The sequence below is a fragment of the Netta rufina genome, assembly GCF_964035555.1.
Source record: "Netta rufina genome assembly, chromosome: Z".
Classification (NCBI taxonomy): domain Eukaryota; kingdom Metazoa; phylum Chordata; class Aves; order Anseriformes; family Anatidae; genus Netta; species Netta rufina.
In genome coordinates this window covers 6,207,351-6,229,621 of record NC_140126.1, presented here as the reverse complement: position 1 = coordinate 6,229,621, position 22,271 = coordinate 6,207,351, and the positions used below count along the sequence as shown (strand labels likewise).

Below are 22,271 nucleotides of genomic sequence, written 5' to 3'. Positions count from 1 at the left end.
TGTCCGGGCTTCAGGCAGGATATAAAGCAATAAAATATATCCTTTAAACCCAAACCCAGTCCTTCTGCCTCTCTTGATGTCCTTTGGGAAGCGCTGCAGGGGTCGGGTGGGGGGGTCCTCGGTGGAGGGGCTGCTCTCCTGCCCCACAGATCGCCCCACTGGTCTTGGCTTTTGGTCTGAGCAGTTCTAGTAAAGGAGGTACTGGTGAGGCTCTGCTCTGGCCTGGGAGCTGCGGGACTGGCCCGGGCTTCTGCAGGGGTGGCTGTTGTGCTGGTGGCGTCAAGGGATTGTGAAATTGTGGTAAAAACCCCTGGAAAGGACGCTCAGCCAAATAGGTCTGCAACCACAAAGGGCAAAGCGTGAGGAAACAGCTGGAGCGAGCCAGCACGTGAAGCGCTGCCTGTTTTCTCTGAGGCTGCAAATATAAACACTGCAGGGGCTTTTCTTCCCTCAAGTGTGCGATGGCTTTTGGGCTAAGACGGGTTAAAAGCTCTGGCCTTGCGTGTGCTCTGTAGCAATTTACCCTAAAAGTAGTGCTTGTAGGGGAGCCGTACTTGGGCACGGATACCCAGGCATCAAGGCACGTGTGAGTACAGACACAGATGCACAAACGCAGCCCCCATGTGCCACCTGCCTGCACGCACACGGGCATCAGCCCACCAGCCTCACTGCAGAGCTCTGCTTTTAGGGAAAATAAGGTGCAAGAGGTGGTGGGGCCCTGTGATGGGTGAGGAGGGTGGTGGAGGCACTGCTGTGATGCACGGTGGGGTGTGAGGGCACCAGGGAGCGTCTCCGAGGGTGCTCCATGAAAAAGGATTGATGGCCTGGGTGGGCTTTCAGGGAACGCGGCCACCCCAGAGCAGAAAGGATTAGGTGACATGCAGAAAGTAGCCAAGCAAGAGAGAAACCACACGCCGCAGCCAAAAGAAGGGAAGTCCTGAACCCGGGCCAGATAATGAGCTCAGCACTTACCCGGTGCAGACGGAGCTCCGCGCTCGCCCTGGCAGCGCAGCGGCGTGCTGGGCTGGGATGCTGGGCTGAGCTCCAGCGATGCTCAGCTGGGGACACGGGCACAGGGTCTGTCCCTCCACACCCAAGAAAAGGGAGCAGCACGCTAAAGGGGCTGTGGTCTCCCAAAACATCATCATCAGAACATGCAACATGCGGGACAGCGATTGCATCTGGACCTTGTGCCCCTCTTAGATAGGGATGGGAGAGGGCTATGGGTATGAGTTGTTAAATGGGACATGCAGGCATGGAGAGCCAGCATCTCCAGCCAAGCTGCTCTCCTGGGCTCTGCCAGGGTCTTGAGAGCAGCACAGAGGTGGAGGAGCAGCTGGTGAGTGATGAGGACTCCCACACTCCCTGGTCCATCCAGGTCCTGCAGGTCCCCAGCCCAGAGCCTCCTCCCAAACCTTTTTTCCCCTGAGAGATGGGTGCTGCCCTGTGGAGGTTGAGCAGCACCCAGCTGAGGGGGCCTCCTCTGCATCAGCGATGCACCTCATGCACTTGACCTCAGCATCCATGATATATTAGGGACAGACAGGCTCCAGCAGTGCAGGAGTGGCACCTTGGGCATCCCTCTTAACCAAGCCCTCAGGCCTATCTTTGCTGTCTTCTAGCCAAAGGCATGGCTTGTTCATTGTTTTTTCCTTAATTCCGCTTGATCACCTTGGCAAGGTTCCCTCGGCTGGAGGAGATCCAGCAGGGCCCTGTGTGCTGGCTGTGGCCGCAGTCCCTGTGCCACCGCAGGACTGGAATGCGATGGAAGTAGCGTGGGGGCCTCTCCCATGCTGGGCTGCCGTAGCAGAGACAGAGAAATTGAAACAGCTGTGATTCTGGCCCAGTATTTCCCAATGTGGTAAATGCAGCCAGGCCAGATCCTGCCCCAGGGACTGTCTGTGCCTGGAATACGCTGGAATTCCCCCTTTGCCCTTCCCAGCTCCACGTCTTGGAGGTGGGAAACGGAGCACCACAAGGCACCGCAGGGAGAGCCCAGGGGGGCTCGGGGAGGGTTGCAGCGGGGTCAGCGCTGCCTGAGCAGAGCCCAGGGATGCAGGCGATGCTCACACGGCCTGTTGGCATGTCGATGGGTTGGATTTCCCGTGAGGAGCCCCCTTCCCCTCCTGCACAGTTTATACTTAAATTAACAACTGCTTTACCCAGCCTTCTGCAGGGGTGAGCTCTGGGGGATGCCCGCGCTGCCTGCGGCGCCTGGTGCTGGAGGAGGCCTGGGTGGCCCAGCACACGCTGTGCCCTCCCCTCTTCCCAAGTTTCACCACAGGGGAATGGGGTGACCACCCTGCCTGTCACAGGGACGCGTTTGGTAGATGACCATGCTCTTCTTAGAAATCCCACTGACCCCAATGGAGGTCATGTCCCCCTTTCACAACGCGGAAAGCCCCTTTCCTCACTGTCCCATGCACCTCCTGGGGAGCGGGGGTGACTCAAACCCAGCCATGCTTTCACCCCCTTGGCACCCGCACAGCTCGTGGGGAGAGGCAGAGCCTCCGTGTCCCTCAAGGCCTGGGGGCTGCCAGGGACAGTGCAGGACTTAACCCATATGTGCTCCCGGATCTCACATCCTCCTTTCTATCCATGGCCAGCCCTTCACCACGGGCCCCCCGCAGTGCCTCCCCACAGGAGGGGACCCCCAACACCCCTCGCTTCTCCTGCAGGCCTGGCTGTCAGCATCCTGGCCAGGGGCCATCGTTGTCCCTGCTGTGGGGTCTCTTTGGGGATCAACTGGAGACTTTGTCCTGGCACCAGCCTGCAGCCTCATGCCACCCGAATCTTTCTTCCGCCAGCCAAGATTTCTCTGCGATAAAGAGGGTTTGTAAGTGCTGAAAGCAGGCAGGACCACAGCTAAGCTGGCACATCCTGTTTGCACTGCTCTTCCTGCCTGCCTGTCCCCTCCAGCACGGAGCTGGGTGTGGGCACAGCCCGAGGCAGCGCTCTCCTGATGGAGGACATCAGCCTGAGGTGCAGGCATGAGAAACTTTGGCTGGAGGCACAGCAGGAGTTGAGGCATCCCCCTTGCCACATGCCAGGGCTGGAGCAGGCTGGCTGAAGGACAACCACACGGTGGTGGCACTGGCCCAGTGGTGACCTCGAGGAGGAACAGCCCCTGTCCCTGCTCTGCTGTGAAGGTTTGCAGCATGAGCGCGATCTTTGCCCACGCATCCTTCCAGTGAGCTGCTGGCACCTCGAGCAGCACACACAATCTCCCTGGGGGATTTCTGCTCATATAGCAGTATAAGACATGTTCCCAGAAAGCTTGATTGCTGTTTTTGGCCATAAACCTGTTTGCTGGGTTGCCTGGAAGCCGTGCTGTCCTTCGGCATCTCAGCTCAGCCTCAGGGCAGAGCATGCCAGCTTCGCTGCCCTCCATCTGCCAGCACTGCACAGGGGCACCAAGGTTTTGGATGTGCCTGGTATTCTGGCAGTGGAGAGGGGAAAGGGGAAAGCCAGACTCCTGCAACCAGGTTGGGGGGCTTAGAGGGAGTCAGGCATCACCCTATTACTGACAACCACCCCAAGAATGGAGTGGAGGCAAGTTGTCCCCCTCAGCATCACCAGCTTGAGACTATGTGGTATCTCTGGATGTCCCAGAGAGGCTGTGGAGGATGAACTGGTAAATGCAGAGGATGAAACCCCACAAGTGCTTTCCCAGGGCTGCAGGGTGTTTTTGCAGGGTGAGGGTCCTGACTGGCAGCCCCCATGCCCTGGGAGCCAGCAGTGGGGAGGACAGAAGGGTGTTTGGCTCTGGGGATGCAGAGCAGCTGGCTTCAGGGAAAGCTGACAGTATATTCGGGAACTGCTCAAAGATCAAATCCTGCCTGTGGCAAGGCTTGTTATGACTTCCCACCCCTCTTCTCCAAAAGAAAGTGAAAGCCACGGGCCAGAAGGATAAATAGGCAGCGAGGAGCCCCAGCACCAGAGCTCAGGGAAGCAGTGCAGAGCTCACCTCTCCTGCCCAGAGCCCCGCTGCCTCCAGCCCATCCTCTGCCAGACTCAGCGACACAATGCAGCAGCTGCATCTTCTCTGCCTCGGTCTCCTGGTGCTGGGATGTATCCTGCACGGTAAGAGGGAATCTCTCAGGGTGTGTTGCTTGTGGAAGGGCTAGGATCTGGTTTCTTGCCTGCTTTTGCATTTCCAGCAGACTTTTAGAGGGACCCATTGCTGGGGTTCAATAGCAGCCTTCCTGAGTCCTCTGCTTGTAACCCGTCCCAGAGGGACTCTGTCCTGACCAAAGTCCAGGAAGGAACCCGCAGGGGCTGGAAATCTGCACTGGGGACAGGCTGTGGAGCACTCCTGCCTCCCAGTGCCCTAGCCCAGCCTGTGCACACCAGGCTGGGATCAGCTTTTCTCCACTTCCATCTTCCCCTGCCCGAGCAGCCCTCACCACACCAGGGGAGCATCCCTGGCACCGGAGTGGAAGGCAGCGCTTTGGAGCATCTGCTTGCAGGGTGGCAGCAAGGTGCAGCTCAGTGTGGGATGGGCTGGGGCACGTGTAGCTGCCAAAACAATAATTTTTTCAGCAAATACAGCCAAAGTCATGCCCAGACCCTTGGGAATGGTGTCTCCAGTGCCTGGATGGCAGCGCAATGAATCCAGCAGGTGTCCCCTGGCCAGCGCTCACCCCAGGGATGCGGGAGGGAACCTGGGTGTGCAGAAGGGTTGCCCACTCCCCATCCTACTGCTCTTCTCCTCTTTGCTGAGATGTGAAAGAGGCAAAGGGCTGCCAGCACCTGGGAGCTGGGCCAGCCAAGCGTGTGCCTGCCTGTGCGGGCAGGACTGTGTGCCAGGGCACAGCTCGGCACGCTGCCAGCGCGGGCACCATCCCGTGGAGCCCGGGAGTGACCTCAAGCCACGTGTCCCTTTCCTCCTCCAGTGCACGGCGGCAACAACGTCCTGGACTGCTGCCTGAGGACGAGCGATAATCCCATCCCACGGCGGATCGTGCAGAGATATCAGATACAGCTGGTGCAGGATGGCTGTGAAATCCCTGCCAACGTGTAAGGGCCATGGTGACGGGCAAGGGATGGAGCACGCAGCAGGGCAAGGAGGGAGGCAGGGCAGGGATGGCAAGCTGCATTTGGGAAATAGGGGGAGCGGTGGAAGGGGAGGGAAGGTGGAGGAGATCTGAGGCTCAGACAAAGCAGGACAGACCCGCTGGGAGGTGAAAACCTGGGGAAAACAGGGCTGAAAGTCATGGCAAGGAGCAGGTGGAGGAGGGTGAGGGAGGCAGTGTGAGAGCTGGGGCTGTGCTGAAGCATCCCCAGGACATCCTGCTCAGCAGCTCCTGTCTTTCCCCCTGTGGGCCCAACAGGTTCATCACCGTGAGGGGCAAGCGCCTCTGCGCCCCGCTCGAATCCCCATGGGCAGTTCGCCTCCGGGAGAAGCTGGACTCTGGCTCTGCCAGGAAGGTAGGAGCTGGGCCGTGCTCGGTGTGGGTTCTGGGGAATGGGGGCAGCCTGGGGATGGCTCGAACCTGCCACCAAAAGGGATGTTCCCAGCCCGAATGGGACCGGTGGATGCCACAGAAAAGGGTGCCCCTGCTTCTGCTCTGTGAGCTCGGGGTTGGCAACATCCACATGTGGCTCTGCTCAGACGGTCCTGGTGACCACCTTGACATCAGGGAAGGGGCCCCAGAGAGCTCCTGCCCCAGGACCATGCTCATTCCAGTTGTGTTTTTCATTTCCCCAGGTCCCAAATAAAGGCAATTAGGCCCTGAAGAAGCCTGTGGCTGGCCCCAGCACCCGGATCGGGGCCAGCTCTCAGCTGTGAATCTGAAGCTCATGAAGCCGACTTGCTTCCACCTCCTACTACAGGGCACGGGGCCAACCCTCCTCGGGACTCGTGTCAGTGCATGGGGCTCGTCACAGCCCTGCAGCTCTCTCTTCTCCCTTCTGCCACCAGTGTGACTCAAAAACCTGCGTCAGGCTGAGCCGGGGGCTGCTGGACCAGAGTCTCCGCTCCAAGGGTGCTCGGCATCTCCAGCACCCTTGCAGCCAGGAGGCTGGTTTGATGGACTGATCTGTGAGATGAGTTTTGGGGATCCCAGCCTTCCTCTGAGCGCCAGTCTGTTCCCTCGGGTTTCCATCATCAGCCTTGAGCCTGAGCGCCTTCTGCATCCCTGGGAAGGGCAGCAGGGATGGGACTGTGCAGGGATGGAGGGGAAGGGGTAGGGATGTTCGTCACCATCATGTCGGTCCCGTGAGGTCCTCCAGCTTTCCCCCTCCTGCCCTTCCCTGCCCAGGTGGAAATGGAGCCAGTGCCAGCATCCATGGTTTGTCCCAGCCTGACACCACTGGCTGCTGTGGCATAACTCTGGTGTCCGCTTGGCCAGGGCCTTACTCACAGGAGGGAAATGGTGGAGGGTCCCTGCCCTTGTCAGGGACATTGCCCTCCTTCTTGGTCCCCAAGCCTGCCACCGTGGTCAAAGCCTGCCTGGTGCTGCTGCCTGGGCAGGGATGCAAGAGCAGCGCTCGCGCTGTGCTCAGGTATTTGCTGCTAGATCTGCTCAGTGCAAAAATTACGGGTGTTAGCTGCTTCTTTCCTTTCTTTTTTTTTTTTTTTAATATTTTTTATTTTTTTTTTCTCTGGATTTGTTAAATAAAAATAAAAGCCTATGAGTTGATGGCCTGCCTCGTTTTTGATCCTGAAGCTCAGTGTGGAGGGTGGGGGTGCTGTAGCACAAGGCAAGGGGCTGTGCTGGGTGCAGGGGGAGGAAAAGGGCTTTAGGGGGATTAAGGGTACAAGGGAGCATGCAAGTATTGCAGCATCCAGACCAAGCCATTTCAGTTCCACCAGCACCTTTGCTGGGAACGGGAGCTTTGCTTTTGCAGAAAAGGGAAACCGAGGCACAGTGAGGCTTGGGCTGCCCTAGCAGCTCAGTGCAAAAGCACAGCTGGGCTGCAAGACAGGAGAAAGAGCTCTGGGGCAAATACAGGCATGTGAAAATCCCAGCGTCTCTGCTCCTAAATGCATCCTTGGGTAAAACACAGGGGTGGCACATTGGCTCCTGCCCATCATAACCTGTGAGCTCTGAGTCTCTGGATGCTTTGTTCCCAGCTCTGTGCACCAGGGCTGTGGATGATCAGGTCCCTAAAACAGAGCCAGTCTGCCCTAAGGCTTGCTGCCACAAAATGGCCTCATGGAAACTGCCCCTTCACCCTGGCAACATGATGTTTGAATAAACCTGCTCCCCTCTGCCAAAGCACGGGAGAAACATGCAGAAGCAAGGCTTGGTGCAGCCAGCAGCCAGGCACAGCCAGCAGCAAGGCACTACGCTCCGGCATGCACCTGTACACAGGGTTAAATAATTTGCACTGGGCACAGGCTGGGAGTGGGATGGCCTGGGGACCCTTCCTGAGGATAGGAACATCATCCGTGGTGGTGCAGTGGCTGGGGATGCCCAGGCACTTGGTGGCTGTTGCTGAAACCTGTTGAAAGCAAGATGAGCTCCAGCCCTTTTCCTCTGCTGGTCTGCTTCTCCCTTGGTTGGTGGCTTCAGGTGTTCCCCCCAGGGTCCTCCTCCTGCTCTGTGTGCACTTGCCGTGCCCTGGGCTCGGCTGCCTCTTGCTGTGATTTTCCCAGAGCCCTCGCACCGGCTCTGTCTGCCCCAGCTCATTAAGCACAGTGACAGCTCCAGCAATATAATCCTGGGGAGGGGGAGGAAGAGGACGAAGGCTGGTATGGGAAGAGAGGCCAAGACAAACAACGTGAGTGGGAAGGGAGCTTAACCAGTGCTTGCTTTGGCAGAGCTTCGCTGCTGCTCGTTTGGTGACCTGCGAGGGGCCGCACCAAGGAGGAGGAGGAGGAGGAGGAGGAGGATGCTCGGCACGGATCCGTGCCCAGGCTGAGCTGCTGTAGCTGGTGGGCAGGGGCTGCAAGAGGGACTTGGCCTCAGATGGACCAGGTCTGTCCTTAGCTAAAGGCCATCTTGCCAAGGAGCATGGTGCCTGGGCTCCCACCCCTTCCACCTCAAGGGAAGGGCAGGAGATGCCGGGCACTGTGTGTGCGTGGTCCTGGCAAGGAGGAGCCAGCCTGTCTGCACCCCCGCAGCAGCTCTCCCTGCTCCACAGCCCGTCTCTTGGGAATCTGTCCAAACCAGCAGGGCTCAGATCTTAGTAAACAGTACATAGAGTTTTTCTGATATAAAAGTCAATGACCTTTCTGGAGGGAAGTGGCCACTATCCTTGGAGAAAGCAGCAAATCATGGACGTGTCAAAACCTTGGGTCCCAGCCGAGAGCCAGTTTCAGTAAAAGTGCTCCAAGCCCTCTTGTTTGTCTCTCTCTCTCCAACTGTGTTTTTCCTGCCTACCCTTGCTGCATCCTCAAGTGTCAGCGTGGAAGATCAGGACCCAAAGCACAACAATGCAGACATAGCCTCAGCAGGACCAGGTTTTGGTGTGAGGTATTCTGGAGCATCAATTGAATCAGCCATGGTCCTTTATCAATGCCTAGGATCTGTATTTCTCATGTCATCGCAACTGAAAAGCTTTCCTAGGTATCTGGCAAAAGAGCCCTTCTTCTGGTGACTGTGCACAAGGCAAGGCTGTACCTATGCCAGCACATTGAACGTGGGTTGTTCTCTGGCCCCAGGTCTCACAGCTGGCATTTTGAGATCTCTCCTGTTCCTCCCAGGCTTGGTGGAGGCTTTCTCTGATACCTTCCAAGTGGATGTAAGACACAGCAGGCATGACCTTAGAGTCCAAGTGCAAGGACCAGTTGTCCCCTGTTCTGGTGGTCTCCTCTGCTTGGTGCCAAGGCAAGGGGCTGCTCTCCACAGGCACAGCTCCCTTGGCACCAGCACTGGACGTGGCTGGTAGGGGCTCAAGGACCTGCCTGGGCTATTTGGAGGAGATAGGATGTGGATGGATGGGCAGGGTGGGAAGCCAGGCAGGGAAAAGCCCCACTGCTCTCTTCCTGCTGTGCTCTAAACTCTTGCCTAACCAGTAACATGTGTGGGTGATGGAGAGGATCCAGGCCTGGCATCTCTCCTCCCCAAGCCCCTCCTGGTTTTTCATTCATTCCCAGCATGTCATCTCCAGTACTGCTTGTCCAGACACTTTCTGCTAAGGTTTGTCCTGTGGGAGGATGCCAGCACTCTTGGCCAGGCTGTGGGGCTCTGAGCAGAACTGCTCCTTCTGCAGCTACATCCCAGGAGCCTTCTCCTGCAGCTGGATGGTCCCTGGTGGCCTCACCCAGCCGAGCATCTGGGTACACAAGAGGAGCTCCCATCCTCCGGGCTGTGCTGGGTCCCTGGGGACCTGCTCAGATCATTGCACAAAGGCCACCCCCAGAGCACCCAATAAGCTGGTTTAGATACAGTTTTCTTGAGGGCCAGCGGGAATCTACTGCCCAGGCTCTATACCTTCTTTTCAGGTCCCCTTTGGGCTGATCTGCCCCGATAAGTGGGAGATTGCTTGTGGGGGCACAAGAGAGAGTGCATAGAGAAGGATGTGCCACGAGGGATATTAGGAGCTGAGTGATCCCACCACCAATGACCACAGTCTGCTTTTAGACACCCAGAGTCCTAGGAGCTCGCACCATCAGCAAATACAGAAATGTGGCTGAGTATCCCCCAACTCCTCCTGTGAGCAGATCTGGCTCTAATTACTCAGGATGGGTGCTACTTGGCTAAATCCCACTCACATTCTCTGAAATGCTGGGGCTTCCCTCCAGCCTCCTACCTTTCCTGCCCAGCATTTTCAGTTTTGTTTCTTCACTTTTTTAAGTTTTCCTCTGACATTCAGTGCCTGAATATTCAGTCAGACCTCTAAAAAATATATATACTACTTGAGCAAAGCGGGGAGGTGGGTTTCCAACAACCCTGGGGTCTGAGCTTTGTCGTCCATGTTTTGCTGGTGGGATTTGGGGTTATCACCCCAAACCATTTCACAGGGGTTTTCTGAGACTAGGAAGATGTGGGGTGAACTTTGCCCATAGGAGAGGGAATGCAGGAGTTTTGGGGTGCCTGAAAGCTGATCTCTATTCCCCTAAAGGTTGACTCTAGGAGTCAGTCATGCTCAGAGAGAACAGGGTAAAGGAGCATTTACCAGAGGGCAGGGGCAGCAACAAAGCCCTGCAACCAAACCCCGAAAACCCCACAGCAGGGAACAAGCCTGGATGTCCCCTATTGTCCCATGCACCTGATGGCTTTGCTCCTTGCCTAGTGCCCTGGAGCCTCTCCCTGCCCCTCCGTGGTCTGTCTTCTTGGCTCTGATCCCTGGGACTGGAGCAGTGGGCCTGGATACTGTTCCTAATGCAGGTGAGAGGAATGAAACAGAGTCCAGAAGCTTTCTGACATGGGTACCTCATGACACAGGGACCTCATGCCCATGCTGGGCTTGACTTTTACACACAGTGGATGATGTGGCTCACGGCACTGTAGGCTCAGCCACCAGCCAGAAGCACCCTTGCCCTGCTCCCAGAGCACCCTTTGGAAAGGGAGGGGGGACCCATCCTCTCTGCCCTCAGGAGCACCCATCTTCTCTTCGTGCACAGTAGCAGTAAAACCTGGAGATAAAAGAGAAAACTGGGAGGACAAGCAAACAGAAAACTTGTCCTGCTGCAAGAAGTCTCTGGAAAGTACCTTCCTCATTACCCATCCCTCCCTACAACCTGCTAGGCATCAACAGGAGGCTTAGTGACGTTTTCTGTGGCACTCCTCACCTCTCCCTCATGTTCTAGGAAAGGTGCTGGCTTGTATGTCCTCCCAGCGAGGGCTGGGGAAGGGAAAGAAGAGAAGGTTTTGGAGCTCCTTATGAATTTAGGAGAATAAATTAAACCTGTATGCGTGCAAAACCTTTCTACATCTGGGGTGGAAAGGGAGTTGGAAGATTTTCTCACAGTATGGCATGCTTGAGAGCTCTTGCTGCAATCCTGGCTTATCCCTAGCAAGAGAAAACATCTCATGCTGGGGTCTTCCTCTCTCAGCCCACCCGGCTCTGTGCTGCCCAGCTTCTGCCCCGCTCCCTCGGTCCCCTCTAACCCAGGTTTGCCCATGTGCTGGCCGTTTTGTGCCTGTCCAGAGGGATGTGGCAGCTGTGTTGTGTCAGCGGGAGGTTCACCCTCTGCAGCCCTCAGTCTTCAGCCTCTACTAAACGCATCTCTCTCTTCTCTGTTTTCCCACAGAAAGCGAAATTTTCTTTCTTGCAGATGTGTTGGCTGGGAAAATCCCTCCTCTGCTAGGCTGCACACTGTCCCCACGCTGCAAACACACAACTGTGTTTACATGTGTGTTCCTTAATCTTGTTTAAACCACCAAGCCATGGCTTTCCACGGAAGATGCTGCTCCAAACAAGCAGCACTCGGCGGAGTCTCCTGAGCCTCTGAGGTGGTCTTTGGTGAAAAACTCAAGACTTTTCACTGAATTCCTCCACAGGTTGTAATTTCCCACCTTCCGTTTACTTGTTGTGGCTTTTGGAAAGCCACCAGTCAGCATTTAGACGGCAGCCGCCGCGTTGCAAAGAACAGAAGCAGAAGTGTCCCAGATGCAGCGACGGACTCGCCCTCCACCCGCAGCGCCTGGTTTCATTTCCCAGCTGCAGCGCAGCGCTCCAGCATCCTCCTCTGCCCCTGCCAAGGCCAGCTGCCTCCAGGGAATTCCCAGCGCTGGAGCCCATGGGGTTTCATTGCCTGCCTGGAGGGGGAAAGGCCAAAGGGCTGAAGTCCGCTGGGTTGAGCCCTGCTGTTTTTGAAGGCTGTGTCCATGCTGCGCCGTGGTTCTTGGCTGGGTTTGGCTGGCCCAGGCAAGGCAGCAGGGCCTGGAGCTCTGCAGTTCTCACCTGGGGTGGAGAAGCATTGCAGTGCAAGCAGGAGGCATGGGGAAATGGGGGATTGCGTTGTGGGTGCTGTGGTGAGGAAGGCCTGTGATGGCTGTGTGGTGTGGTTGGCATGCTGGAGGCATCCAGGGGGACCTGGGCAAGTTGAGAGGTGGGCCTGTGTGAACCTCATGGGGTTCAACAAGGCCAAGGGCAAGGTCCTGCACCTCAGTCGGGGCAATCCCAAATGGCAGTACAGACTGGGTACAGATGGATGGGGAAAAACCCTGTGGAGGACTTGATGTACAGGAGGACAAAAAACTGAACATGAGATGGCAACGTGCACCTGCAGCCCAGCAAGCCAACTGTACCCTGGGGTACACCAACACAGCGTAGGCAGCAGAGCAGGGAGGGGATTGTCCCCCTCTGCTCTGCTCTCGTGAGACCCCACCTGGAGCCCTGCACCCAGCTCTGGGGCCCCCAGCACAAGATAAGAACAAGTCCAGAGGAGGCCACAAGGATGCTCAGAGGGCTGGAGAAGCTCTGCTGTGGGGACAGGCTGAGGGAGCTAGGGGTGCTCAGCCTGGAGGAGAGAAGGCTCCAGGGAGACCTTACAGCGGCCTGCCAGTGCCTAAAGGGGCCTACAGGCTGGGGAGAGGCTCTTTTTTAACAGGTGGAGTGATAGGACAAGGAGATATGGCTTTAAAGTAAATGAAGGTGGGTTTAGATTAGATATTTGGAAGAAATTCTTCACCCAGAGGGTGGTGAGGCCCTGTCCCAGGCTGCCCAGAGGAGCTGTGGCTGCCCCATCCCTGGCAGTGCTCAAGGCCAGGCTGGATGGGGCTTGGGCACTGCCAAAGTACTGGCTGAAGGAACCTGGGTTTACCCTCCTTCCAGGAACAGAAGAGATGGCCTCCAAATGTACAGGAGGCTGCTGTTTCAAAGAGAAAGTGAAGAAACTGTTCCCTTAGTTCACTTCTGGTAGGACAAGAAGTCACAGAAAACCTTGGGGTCAGTTGTTGAAGGGAAATTCCACTTATCAAGAATGGTCAGTTGAGGAAATGCTGCCTCTCCACTGCTGCAGATTTTACGGTTAGACCATGGCCTGTTGGAAAGCTCTGAGTTGTGCTGGCCCTGGCTTGGCACAGGAGGGACTGGAAGACCTGTGACAGCCCTACCAAATCCTTTGTTTCCCATTATTCTGGTCTATCAGTGCCCCAGTGGGTGAGGTGGGTTTGCTCTGCTGTATGTTATTTTTCTGAGGGCTGCATGAAGTCATGGGAACTGCAATTTGGTGTTCGTGCAAGATCTGAAGCATCTGAAGCAAGAGAAATTTGTCCAAAATGGGCTCCAAAGTGTCCGTGCTCAGTGTTTTTGCTGAATGAGGAAGGTCTCAAGCAGAAAACATCTGGAATCGGACCAAGAGCCACACACACTCCTAAACAAAGGAGATACATGGACTTGGAAGCGAAAGCAGACATGTAAATGGAGATGGAGGGGGCCAGCAGCAGGTTGGGTTTCTCTGGGTCTCATTTGTCTTCCTTGTGCTTCAGCTGTCTCGAGTGAGAGCTGTGAGGCCGTGGTGTGCCAGGACATGCTGGGCCATCCATCACGGGCTGTGCTGGCTGCTGGGGCAAGCCCGTGCCGAGCAGAAGCTCCCAGCTGTCCAGAGGGGCTCTGCCTCATTTGCTTTATCAGTTCGGAGGCTGCAGCCTTTCCCATACTGCATGCAGGCACAGAACAACTTCTTCCAGCAGGGCATTGACCCCCTACAAATGTGACCCCAGGGGGCTTTTCTACAAGAGCTCTGGCTGGGTTTCAGGAGGGTCATTGCTCTCCTGCTACTAGAACCTCTTCATTTCTGCCTGGGAAGCATTCCTCCTGCGCTGGATCTTGGCCCTTGTAAGGTATGGCTGGTGGCACTCACACAAGGTTTCTGGGTTTCAGCCAGCTCATTCTGCTTTCTGGGCCAGTGCTTGAATGGTCTCAGCCTGCTCAGTATTGCTTCTTCTCTTCCAACAGAGTGCCAGACTGAGTGGGGAGATGAAGTAATTCTTCACCTTCACCAGTCCTGGCAATTCTGCAATGCTTTGATATGGATCTGCTACAAAGGGCTTTCTCTGAAAGTCAGGAGTGTGACAGTGGGTACCAGAGCTGGTCTGAAGAGTCTGCAGCTCTGTGTCCCTAATACATGGGTCACCAGGGACAGCACAGAGTACAACACAAAAATTCCCAAGTGAGCATTTTTCTCAGCTGCCTGCAAAGGAGGAAGCCATGGTGGCTGGAACTGTGGGGGCTTCCCGTGGGGCAAAAGGGTCTGCATCTTCCTTCCCAGCCTTCCTGTGGGATATTTGTGTCCAAGGATTTCCAGGCAGAGGGTGACAGGGCCAGCAAAATGTCATCAGAGAGAGCAGAGCTGCCAAGTGTGCAAAGGGAGCAGAGGACAGGGGAGCTGGGGAACTCTTCAAAGACAATCCGATGTACCAGGCTGGTAGTCCTATTTGGGCACAGCAGCAAAGAGTGGAAAGTCCCTGGCTGGCTCTTTTGTGACTGATAAGGCAGACTGGCCCCATGCCCTGCTGAGGAGGGACATGCTTGCAGATCCCTTCCTTCCAGGAAAAGGAGGGGAGAGGAATCAGGGCATCAGAGTGATGGAAAACAAAGGCAGACAGGTCCTTCCTCCAGGCAGCCCCGAGCTGCATGAGTAGGGAACTGCTGGGAGGGCTGGCAGCAGGTCCAGGGCTGCTGCTCACCTGCAGGCTGAAAGTATCACATCAGAGCCTGCCGGGCACCTGAGCTGCCCTCCTCTGTCCTTACAGTGCTGCGGTCCCCTTAGAAGTGCTCTGGATGCCTGGAAGACATGGAGGTCTTTTAAAGCCCCCTTCACTGCTGTTAGAAACATTTCTCCCTGTGTGCTGCTGCAGCGCTGCCAGAGCTCCAACCCAGCAGCTCCACAGCTCCTGTTGTCCCCAGGTCTGACATGAGCTATGTCCATCCCTGCGGCGACCAAGTGGCAAGCTTAAAGCAAGTGGAAGTGCCTCACCTGGGCAGAAAGCACCCGACTGAGAATGGGGAGCATTTAGGTGCAGATGGACACATCGCAGAAGGCAAGGCTGGGATGAGGGGTACTGGCAGCAGAGGCTTTTCCCTTCCCTTCATTCCTGGGAGACTGTCACCTACCAAGCCTTTGTCACGTCCCAAGGAAGTGGTTGCAGATGGGGACATACACACTGTCCGGGAGGGAGCGTGTCATGCCGATCCTTTGACCTTGTGTCCTGTGGGGCGAGAACTCTCCTGGCTCCTTGCCCTGCCCTAACAATGCTTAACCCAAGGTCCCTGCCTCCCTGAAAAATCCTGGCCAGCAGAAAAAGCCGGCCACCCACCGGGAAGGAGCAGGAAGGCACCACCGAGCCTCTTCTTGCCTTTGTTTGTGCAGAGTCCAAGGCCGGCCAGCACTCAGCACTGTCCCTGGCCACGTGTGTGCCAGCACATCCCAGAGACACGGGGGGACAGGCAGCAGATGAGGACAAGCTGGGAAGGGCTTTGTGTGAGGGTTTTTGGGCTGTGTGTGGGTGAACAGCAAGCCTCAGAGGTGTGCACAGAGCAGTGGGGTGCTCTGGGAGGTGTCTGCCCTCTACCCATAAAGATTGTCTTTGCAGGAGACTCTATCTCAAGCACTCTGTAAAGTGCAGGGATGGGTTCACAAGCCTTGCTACCTGCAGCTCCAGAGCTTTTCTTTTCCCTTCTCACACACAGGACAAGACGAAAACACCTCCAAAACCTCCACCAGCACAAGAAGAACACAGGAGACCTCATGTGTGCACTGGTGCTCACAGTAAAAGAGCCTGCACCGCTCACAAAGAGCATGGAGGGAAGGCACAAATTAACATCTGCTGGGGCTTTGCTGCTTTCTAACCTCCCAAGCTGGTACAATCCTGACAGCCCCAAGCCTTGCACAAATCTGTTGCTCTTCACGGATCCCTTCCCCTGCCGCTCAATGCCTCACCCTACCCCGTGCTGCAGCACGGTGGCAGCAAGGACCAGGACAGCGGGTGGCATCACACCAGTGCTCCATCCACATTTCCCAGTGCCATTCCCTGAAAACACCCTGCAAGCACCCATGCAGGCTGTGCAAGGCCCATTGAGCTCCTGTGAGGACAGGAAAGCCACCAGGTTTGCAGCCGCATGGGACAAGGCTGGCCGGCCTAGCCCGCCGCTTGTGCATGAACTGAATACAGCCCAAGGATGTTTTTTAGCGAGCTCTGAGCCACTCACAGCAAACTTCTCACACCAATGCCATTTACCTCCGTGGCAAAATAAGCTGCTGATTGTGCAGCGGCAGATTAAAGGGCTCTTAATATCTTTATTGGGTACAAGATACACAAACTCAGCCTAGTAACTGTTCTCAAGTGGGAAAAAAAATGTGAAGGCAAAACTAAATGATCGAGAGAGAGCTCAGCACTTTATCAGCCTTTTTACAATGTGCTCAGGCTTGCAGATTACAGAGCCTTGCGTGCGTTTGTGTAAATATTCACAGCACTACGATATCCTTAAAGGGACACTTGCAGCCCTCCTCCCTCCCCATATTCCCCCCTCTCTTCTGGCACTGCACCAGCCAGGCTGTAACTCCGTGCCTGCATTTTGCAGAAAGGTGGCTTCCTCTTCTCCTCTGGAAGACCCTGAAATGTCACCCAGGCTTTTTCTGTTCTATGGGGAATGTCACCAGAGGTGGAGCTGGCAGCGCGAAGGTCGAGGCAAGGTGAACCTCACCCTTTGCGGAGGCTGATGATAATTTATCCTTTGCCACTGATGCATTGTTAGCATTTTATCACTCTGCGTCCTGCCTCCAGCATCAGGGGCATCAGGGGCATCAGGGCAGTGGGTGCTGGTCTTCTTGATACTCTCATAGGAGCAGAGGAGTACAGGGGAGGCGGGTGACACCAAAAGCCCAGATCCTAAAGACACCGAAGCCACACTGTTGGCTGGGCAGCATCCCCTCTGCGCACTGCTTTGGGTTTCTGCTGCCTCCCTCCACCACAATACCCATCCTCCTTGTGTGTAGCTGTCTTTCTGGCTTTTTCCTTATTTTCTGGCTTGCAGCTGTGTACTCTTCTTTGAGGAAGAGTACAGAGGTTGCTACTCTGGGGAATCACAGCTGCGGTTGCGGTGTGCTGGAGCCTGTGCTGGGAGCTTTCACTTCCCTTCATAGACATTACCCTGGTGAAGGCAGCAGGTCTTCATTTTTTTATTTATTTTTTTTTGTTTTGTTTTCTTTTCTTTTGTTTTCTTCACATTTCTTGTCTTCGGGAGGAAATGAAAGCACGGCCCTTCTGGCACTGGTAGCTTTTCCTTTGGTGTCCAGACCTCGGTCAGCTCTTAGGTCTCCTGCAGGCTTCCAGGCAGTCCCACAGGGCAGGAAGCACTGCAGGGGTGAAGCAGGTCTGGAGGTCACCCATCAAATCTTTACCACAGCTTAAGAACTTCTTCATTTGTAGGATCATGATGAAAAAGTACAGACAGAAAGGGTATCTACTGCAGAGCTTCATCCTGGAGCAGTGCCAAGCTGTTTATGAAGGGGAAGAAGCAGACACAGCTGAAATCCCACAGTCCCCACTTAGCTGGAGCAGCTTGGTGCAGCCCCGTGGGTATTTCTGAAGCTGCTTCATGCTGGAGGATGCTGGTCCAGATGACCTGAGAGGTCCCTTCCAACCTGAACCATTCCCTGATTGTATGTTCTCACCTGGCAGCAGCAAGTAAGGGACGTGGACGGTGTCACTGCTGCAGGCAGGAGGGGACTTGGGTGGGCTAAGATGTGGGGACCTAAGATATGGTCCAAACAAGGCCCATGGCAGCCCGTCACCTCTCACGGGTGCCATGCAGAGGCAGGTTGCCTTTTCTTGGTGAAAACCACCCAGGAAGAAAATCCCAGAACCTTGAGCCCACAGGGAAGGGCCAGAGCTGCTCCCAGGACCTGGGCTGGAAGCTGAGGTCAGGAAAATGTCATGGCAGTGGGGGACATCCTCAGGCAAGGGGAATTGCCCATCCCTTGGTGCCCTCAGCTCAGAGGTCAACAGTCGCAGGTGATGGGGATGGGTTAGCAGAGCAGGGTAATAGTCAGCCTGGGGATACTGGGGGGTCTCTGATGTTGTGGCCCTGCAGGCACAGAGCCCACACAGCCAAACATTTCCCCCCTGGGCCAAACCCTCCTGGATCTGTAAACCTCACCATCCAGAGCGACGCAGCCATGTCTGTGCCGAATTGCTGCTCCGCCGCCTTCGGGGACACTGACACCCAGGGCAAAGGGACGGGGAAGCCTCTGGCCACTCTTGTCACCGCCTCTGCCCCGATCCCAAAGCCCCAGGCACGTCCCCGGCCGTCAGCACGTGCCAACACAAGCACTGGCCAGGAGCCCAGCCCCGCTGCAGCGAGCCAGAAGGGCTTCTCGCCCGCCCCGCTTGTGGTCCAGTGGCCGCGGCGGCGGGTCAGCGGGTTTGGCCGAGGCGTGCTGCCCCGAGCTGCATGCTGCTCACCAGCTCCCGACAGCTCCCTCGGTTTCTGTTCCCCAGACACCCTTCTTTCATTTTCTGTGAGTGCTTTTTTTTTTTTTTTTTTTTTTTTTTTTTTTTTTTTTTTAACTATAAATAGCCCCAAGAGGGACTTCCCATCCTCAAGGAGGAAGAGGCAATTAATCCTTCCCAAAGGAAGTCTCCAGGAAGCCTGGAGGACCCTTCTCACCCAAGAATAAACCGTGCCCAACAACAGCCCCGGACAGGAAACATCAGAGGCAGCAAATGGAGCTGATGCTGCCAGGAGCAAGGCTTTCAAGCACTTCATGGAGGAAAAGCAGCTGCTGTTAGTTCATTAACATGCCTGGCGGCTCCTTGCACAGCCCTGCTCTGGCTGTTTGCACACTTAGGCACATGCCTGGGGCTCTGGAGGGCTGGGTTTGCCCCAGGAGCAAGATGGCAGGCCGCTGATGGGCTGCAGAGGTGCCAGAGCTGGTAGAAAACTCAGAAAACTTCTGCACAAGGTTAGTATAGAGACCGCGAGGTACTCTGGGGCTGAATTCAAGCAAGCACACACAAGCCTGGAAACACATCTGAGCTGGCAGAATACCTTAGCCGAGCGCACACACCCACCTGCACAGCCTCCATCCCTTCCTCCTTTACTCACACCCAGCACAAGGGCTTGCACGTGGAGCTGGGGGCTTGCCCTCCTGCTAGCAGGCACGAGGACACATCTGGCTCACACACACAGCGTGATTAATCCCCAGCAAAGCTTCTGGCTTTGGCTTCGTGGCCGCCTACGGTTCAAGGTGCTTTGTGGGGTTATCCAGACGCCTCTCTCGCATTTATAGGGCGAGGGATGGGTCTCCTAGGATTGGGGCAAAACCAGACGGGTGGTAAAGAAGGGAAACCCAAAAAATAGCAAAAAAAAAAAAGCAAGATGTCCGTGGCATGGAGGACCACCGTAGGCTGTCCACCGAGCAGGTTTGGCCAAGCTCCAACCCTCAGCCCCGCAGCAGGCAGCCCCAGGCCCTCAGCCCCCAGGCTTTCCTCTGAGGAAGGATTTTCGTTTCTTAGCCTCCTCTACTGGAGGAAGCCATGTAACTCCTCGGAAGGCTATTTTAAAGGCGTTGTTTGCCATCTAGTGGGAAAATAGTGTCTGGGCCTCCTTCTTGACTGCTCTGAGACAGGGGGAGGATGAAGTTTGGGGCCTTGGCCCCTGCAGGAGCTCTGGGGAGAAGGAAATGAGGAGAGGTGCTGCAGGCTCAGCTTCCTGCACAGCTTTGCCTCCCCCAGACACTTTACTGGCCCTTTGCAGCCAGATGTAGATGCACAAATGCAGACCAACAGTGCAACCCCTTGGGGTTGCTCCTGGCTGTGCTGGTGCCCTGCATATCTGGGGAGCGAAAGAAAGGCACCATGACCTGTTGCCTTCCAGCCCAGCATCCTCCTGCAGCACAAGATGCAGCTGGTGGGAGGTGAGCAGGTCAGGATGCTCCCTGTCCCTCCCCAAAGGCTGCTCCCAGAAGTGTTTCCTGCTCTGCTTCAGTCCCCGTAGCTCAAGAAGCAGCTGGAGGAGAGATGTGAACTCTTGCTTGGACACCGGGCCTGCTTTCAGTGAAAAGAAAAAAGAAAAAAAAAAAAAAGCTGGCAGGGAAACCCACTGCTTGGCGAGCTTGTCCAAAGCGCTGCTGCTGGGCTGAGGGGGGAACAGGCATTTGCGGAGAGCATCACGAAGCAGCACTGCTTGGGTACAGCTAAGCTGCTGGTTTAGCCTCCCAGCACCTCTGTGTCCCTGCGTTTGGAATTTTTTGTCTTTCCATGAAAGACAAAAAGCGTCCTGGAGGCAGGGAGGGGGCCACCACAGCAAACAGGGAGAGAAACAAGCCTTTTGTGCAGGGAGAAGCCTATAACAGGGCAGCAAGAAGAAGCATGGCTCAGGCCTCTCCTCGCCCCACGTTTGGGTGCCAGCACATCTGGCCTGCCAGGTGATGCCCAGCCTTCTCCTTCAGGAAAGAGATCTGGTGCTGGGCACAGAGTTTGCAGCTAAAGAGAAGCAAATTAAGAAAAAGCAGCATGGGTGACCTACAGGGTCTTGAGTGTGCTGGGGGCTTGGACCCTCTTGCAAGACCCCAGGCAGAGATATCCCACTGAGTTCAGATTTACTGCCAAGGTGAACGCCCAGCACTGGGTATTTAAATCATTTGTATCTGGATTCATTGTGCCCCTGGGGCAGGATCCCTGCCCTGCTCCCCTGCCTGGACAGCATGAGACCAGGAGGGTGGAGATGCCCCTCTCTGCCTGGCACAGGGGCTGACTTTCCATTGATCCAGGCTCTGTCTCCTCATGCCAGCCGTGTTACCACTTTTTTGGGGACTGGGCACATGGGTCGCACGGAGGAGCTGTGCCCAAATACTGTCCTCACTCTGCCAACGGGCCTCCCACTGCCAGCCTCATGCACTTGGCTTCCCAGCTGTCCTCACAAACCAGTCTCTGCACGAGCATCTTTGATGCTTAGGATAGTATTTGGGTGTCCCAATGGTTCACCTGCATATCCATTCATACGTCCTTCCATCTGTCTGTTCCTCTGTCTGCCCAGTCCTTGCATCCCTCTATATATCAAGCTCCCTCCCCCAACCCATGCATCCTTCCCTCCTCACTGATTCCCTCTGTGTATGTGTTCCTTCCTTTCTCCCTTGCCCCAGGATTTATTCCCTTGTATTTCCTAGGACCTACCAGGGCTGCTTCTTTCTCTTTCCCGGAGAAAAAGGAAAAGGGAGCAGCAGGAGAGTGAAGGGATGGCTCTTTTGCAGACAACCTGCCTCCTGTGTGCACAGCACAGCCTGTCCTGGCAGCGACAGGGGAGAAAAGTCAGGGCTCGAGGGCCAGCCCAGACATTTGGGGCAGGATCCCTGCCACCCCAGTGACCTGGGCATCGCTGCACAGCCCGTGACCCATCACGGTGGCTGCAGCAAGGCAGGATTGGCAGCACCACTGCCTGCCCTGGGTGCATCCCGGCAGGGCTCCAGCCTCCTACAAGCTCAGCCGCGAGCCAGAGCCACCGAAGAGCCCGAGCCCTGAAGGAAGTGCCCTGGCCCGGCGGTGGGACAGGGAGGTGCCGGCACTGGGACTGCTCTCATGGTCCCTTCCTGTTTTTCTCCTCCGCAGCTTGGAGGCAAAGTTGACTTTGGCATCTGGAGGCCTCTCCTTTATCCCAGATCGCTGCTCACCCCAGCCTCACGCCTCGCTGCTCCGGAGGAGCTCTGCGCTCCCCGTGTCCAGCGCCAGCTCGAGCTCTCCGGGCACGCAGCCCCCAGCAGTATAGCTATGCCCTATGCCTTCAGACCCCCAAACACTTTGCTTGATGCTTCCCTGGGCTCCCAGGCTGCCCGTGTGTCACATTTATGGGCTGCTGGGGGACGTGGGCATGGCTCTGGGCACCAGCAAGGTTCCTGTGGTCCCTGTCAGCTCCCCTGCTCCCCTCGCCAGCAGCAATTCCCTTTTATTTGGAGCAAGCCTGGACTCTCTGGAGGAGCTTTTAAGCAGGGCAGGATGTGGGGGCCAGAGCTGTTGGCTCACACTTTCCCATTTTCTGGCCATTGAGCTCCTGAGGCACAAGCAGGCGTCCGCCTCTAAACCAGCACCAGGTGCTGGCAACACGCAGCTCGCTTTGCAAACACTATGGGATGGGTGTTGTACGTGTTCAGCAGCATCCTATGGACAACCACAGCCCTGATTCCCTCCCCAGGGGTATTCAAAGTGGGATCCGGTGGCGGCAAGAGCTGTTTTCAAGGCAGGGAGGGCTGTCCATGGGGTGCCGGGGACCAAGAGGAGATGAAGGTGGCTGTGGCACGTCAGGAAGAGGGGCACAGCTGGGCTGGGTGCTGCAGGCTTGGCTCCCAGCCCAGGATGGCACCATCCCAGCAGCGTACCAGAGATGGAGGTAGGCACATGCCTGGTGCTGCCACCAGCCCTTGCAAAGGGCACAGA

General features: G+C 56.2%; 1 protein-coding gene across 1 annotated transcript; it reads left to right on the top strand.

Moving 5' to 3' along the window:
* Nucleotides 1-4,025: 4,025 nt before the first annotated feature.
* Nucleotides 4,026-5,731, top strand: LOC311221347 (C-C motif chemokine 19-like; the record flags this gene model as incomplete). The annotated part of the gene is made up of 4 exons (XM_084305254.1): nucleotides 4,026-4,083; nucleotides 4,896-5,019; nucleotides 5,334-5,430; nucleotides 5,711-5,731. The coding sequence occupies 4 exons, from the start codon at nucleotides 4,026-4,028 to the stop codon at nucleotides 5,729-5,731; spliced, it is 300 nt and encodes a 99-aa protein (XP_084161380.1).
* Between the last annotated feature and the right edge of the window lie 16,540 nt (nucleotides 5,732-22,271).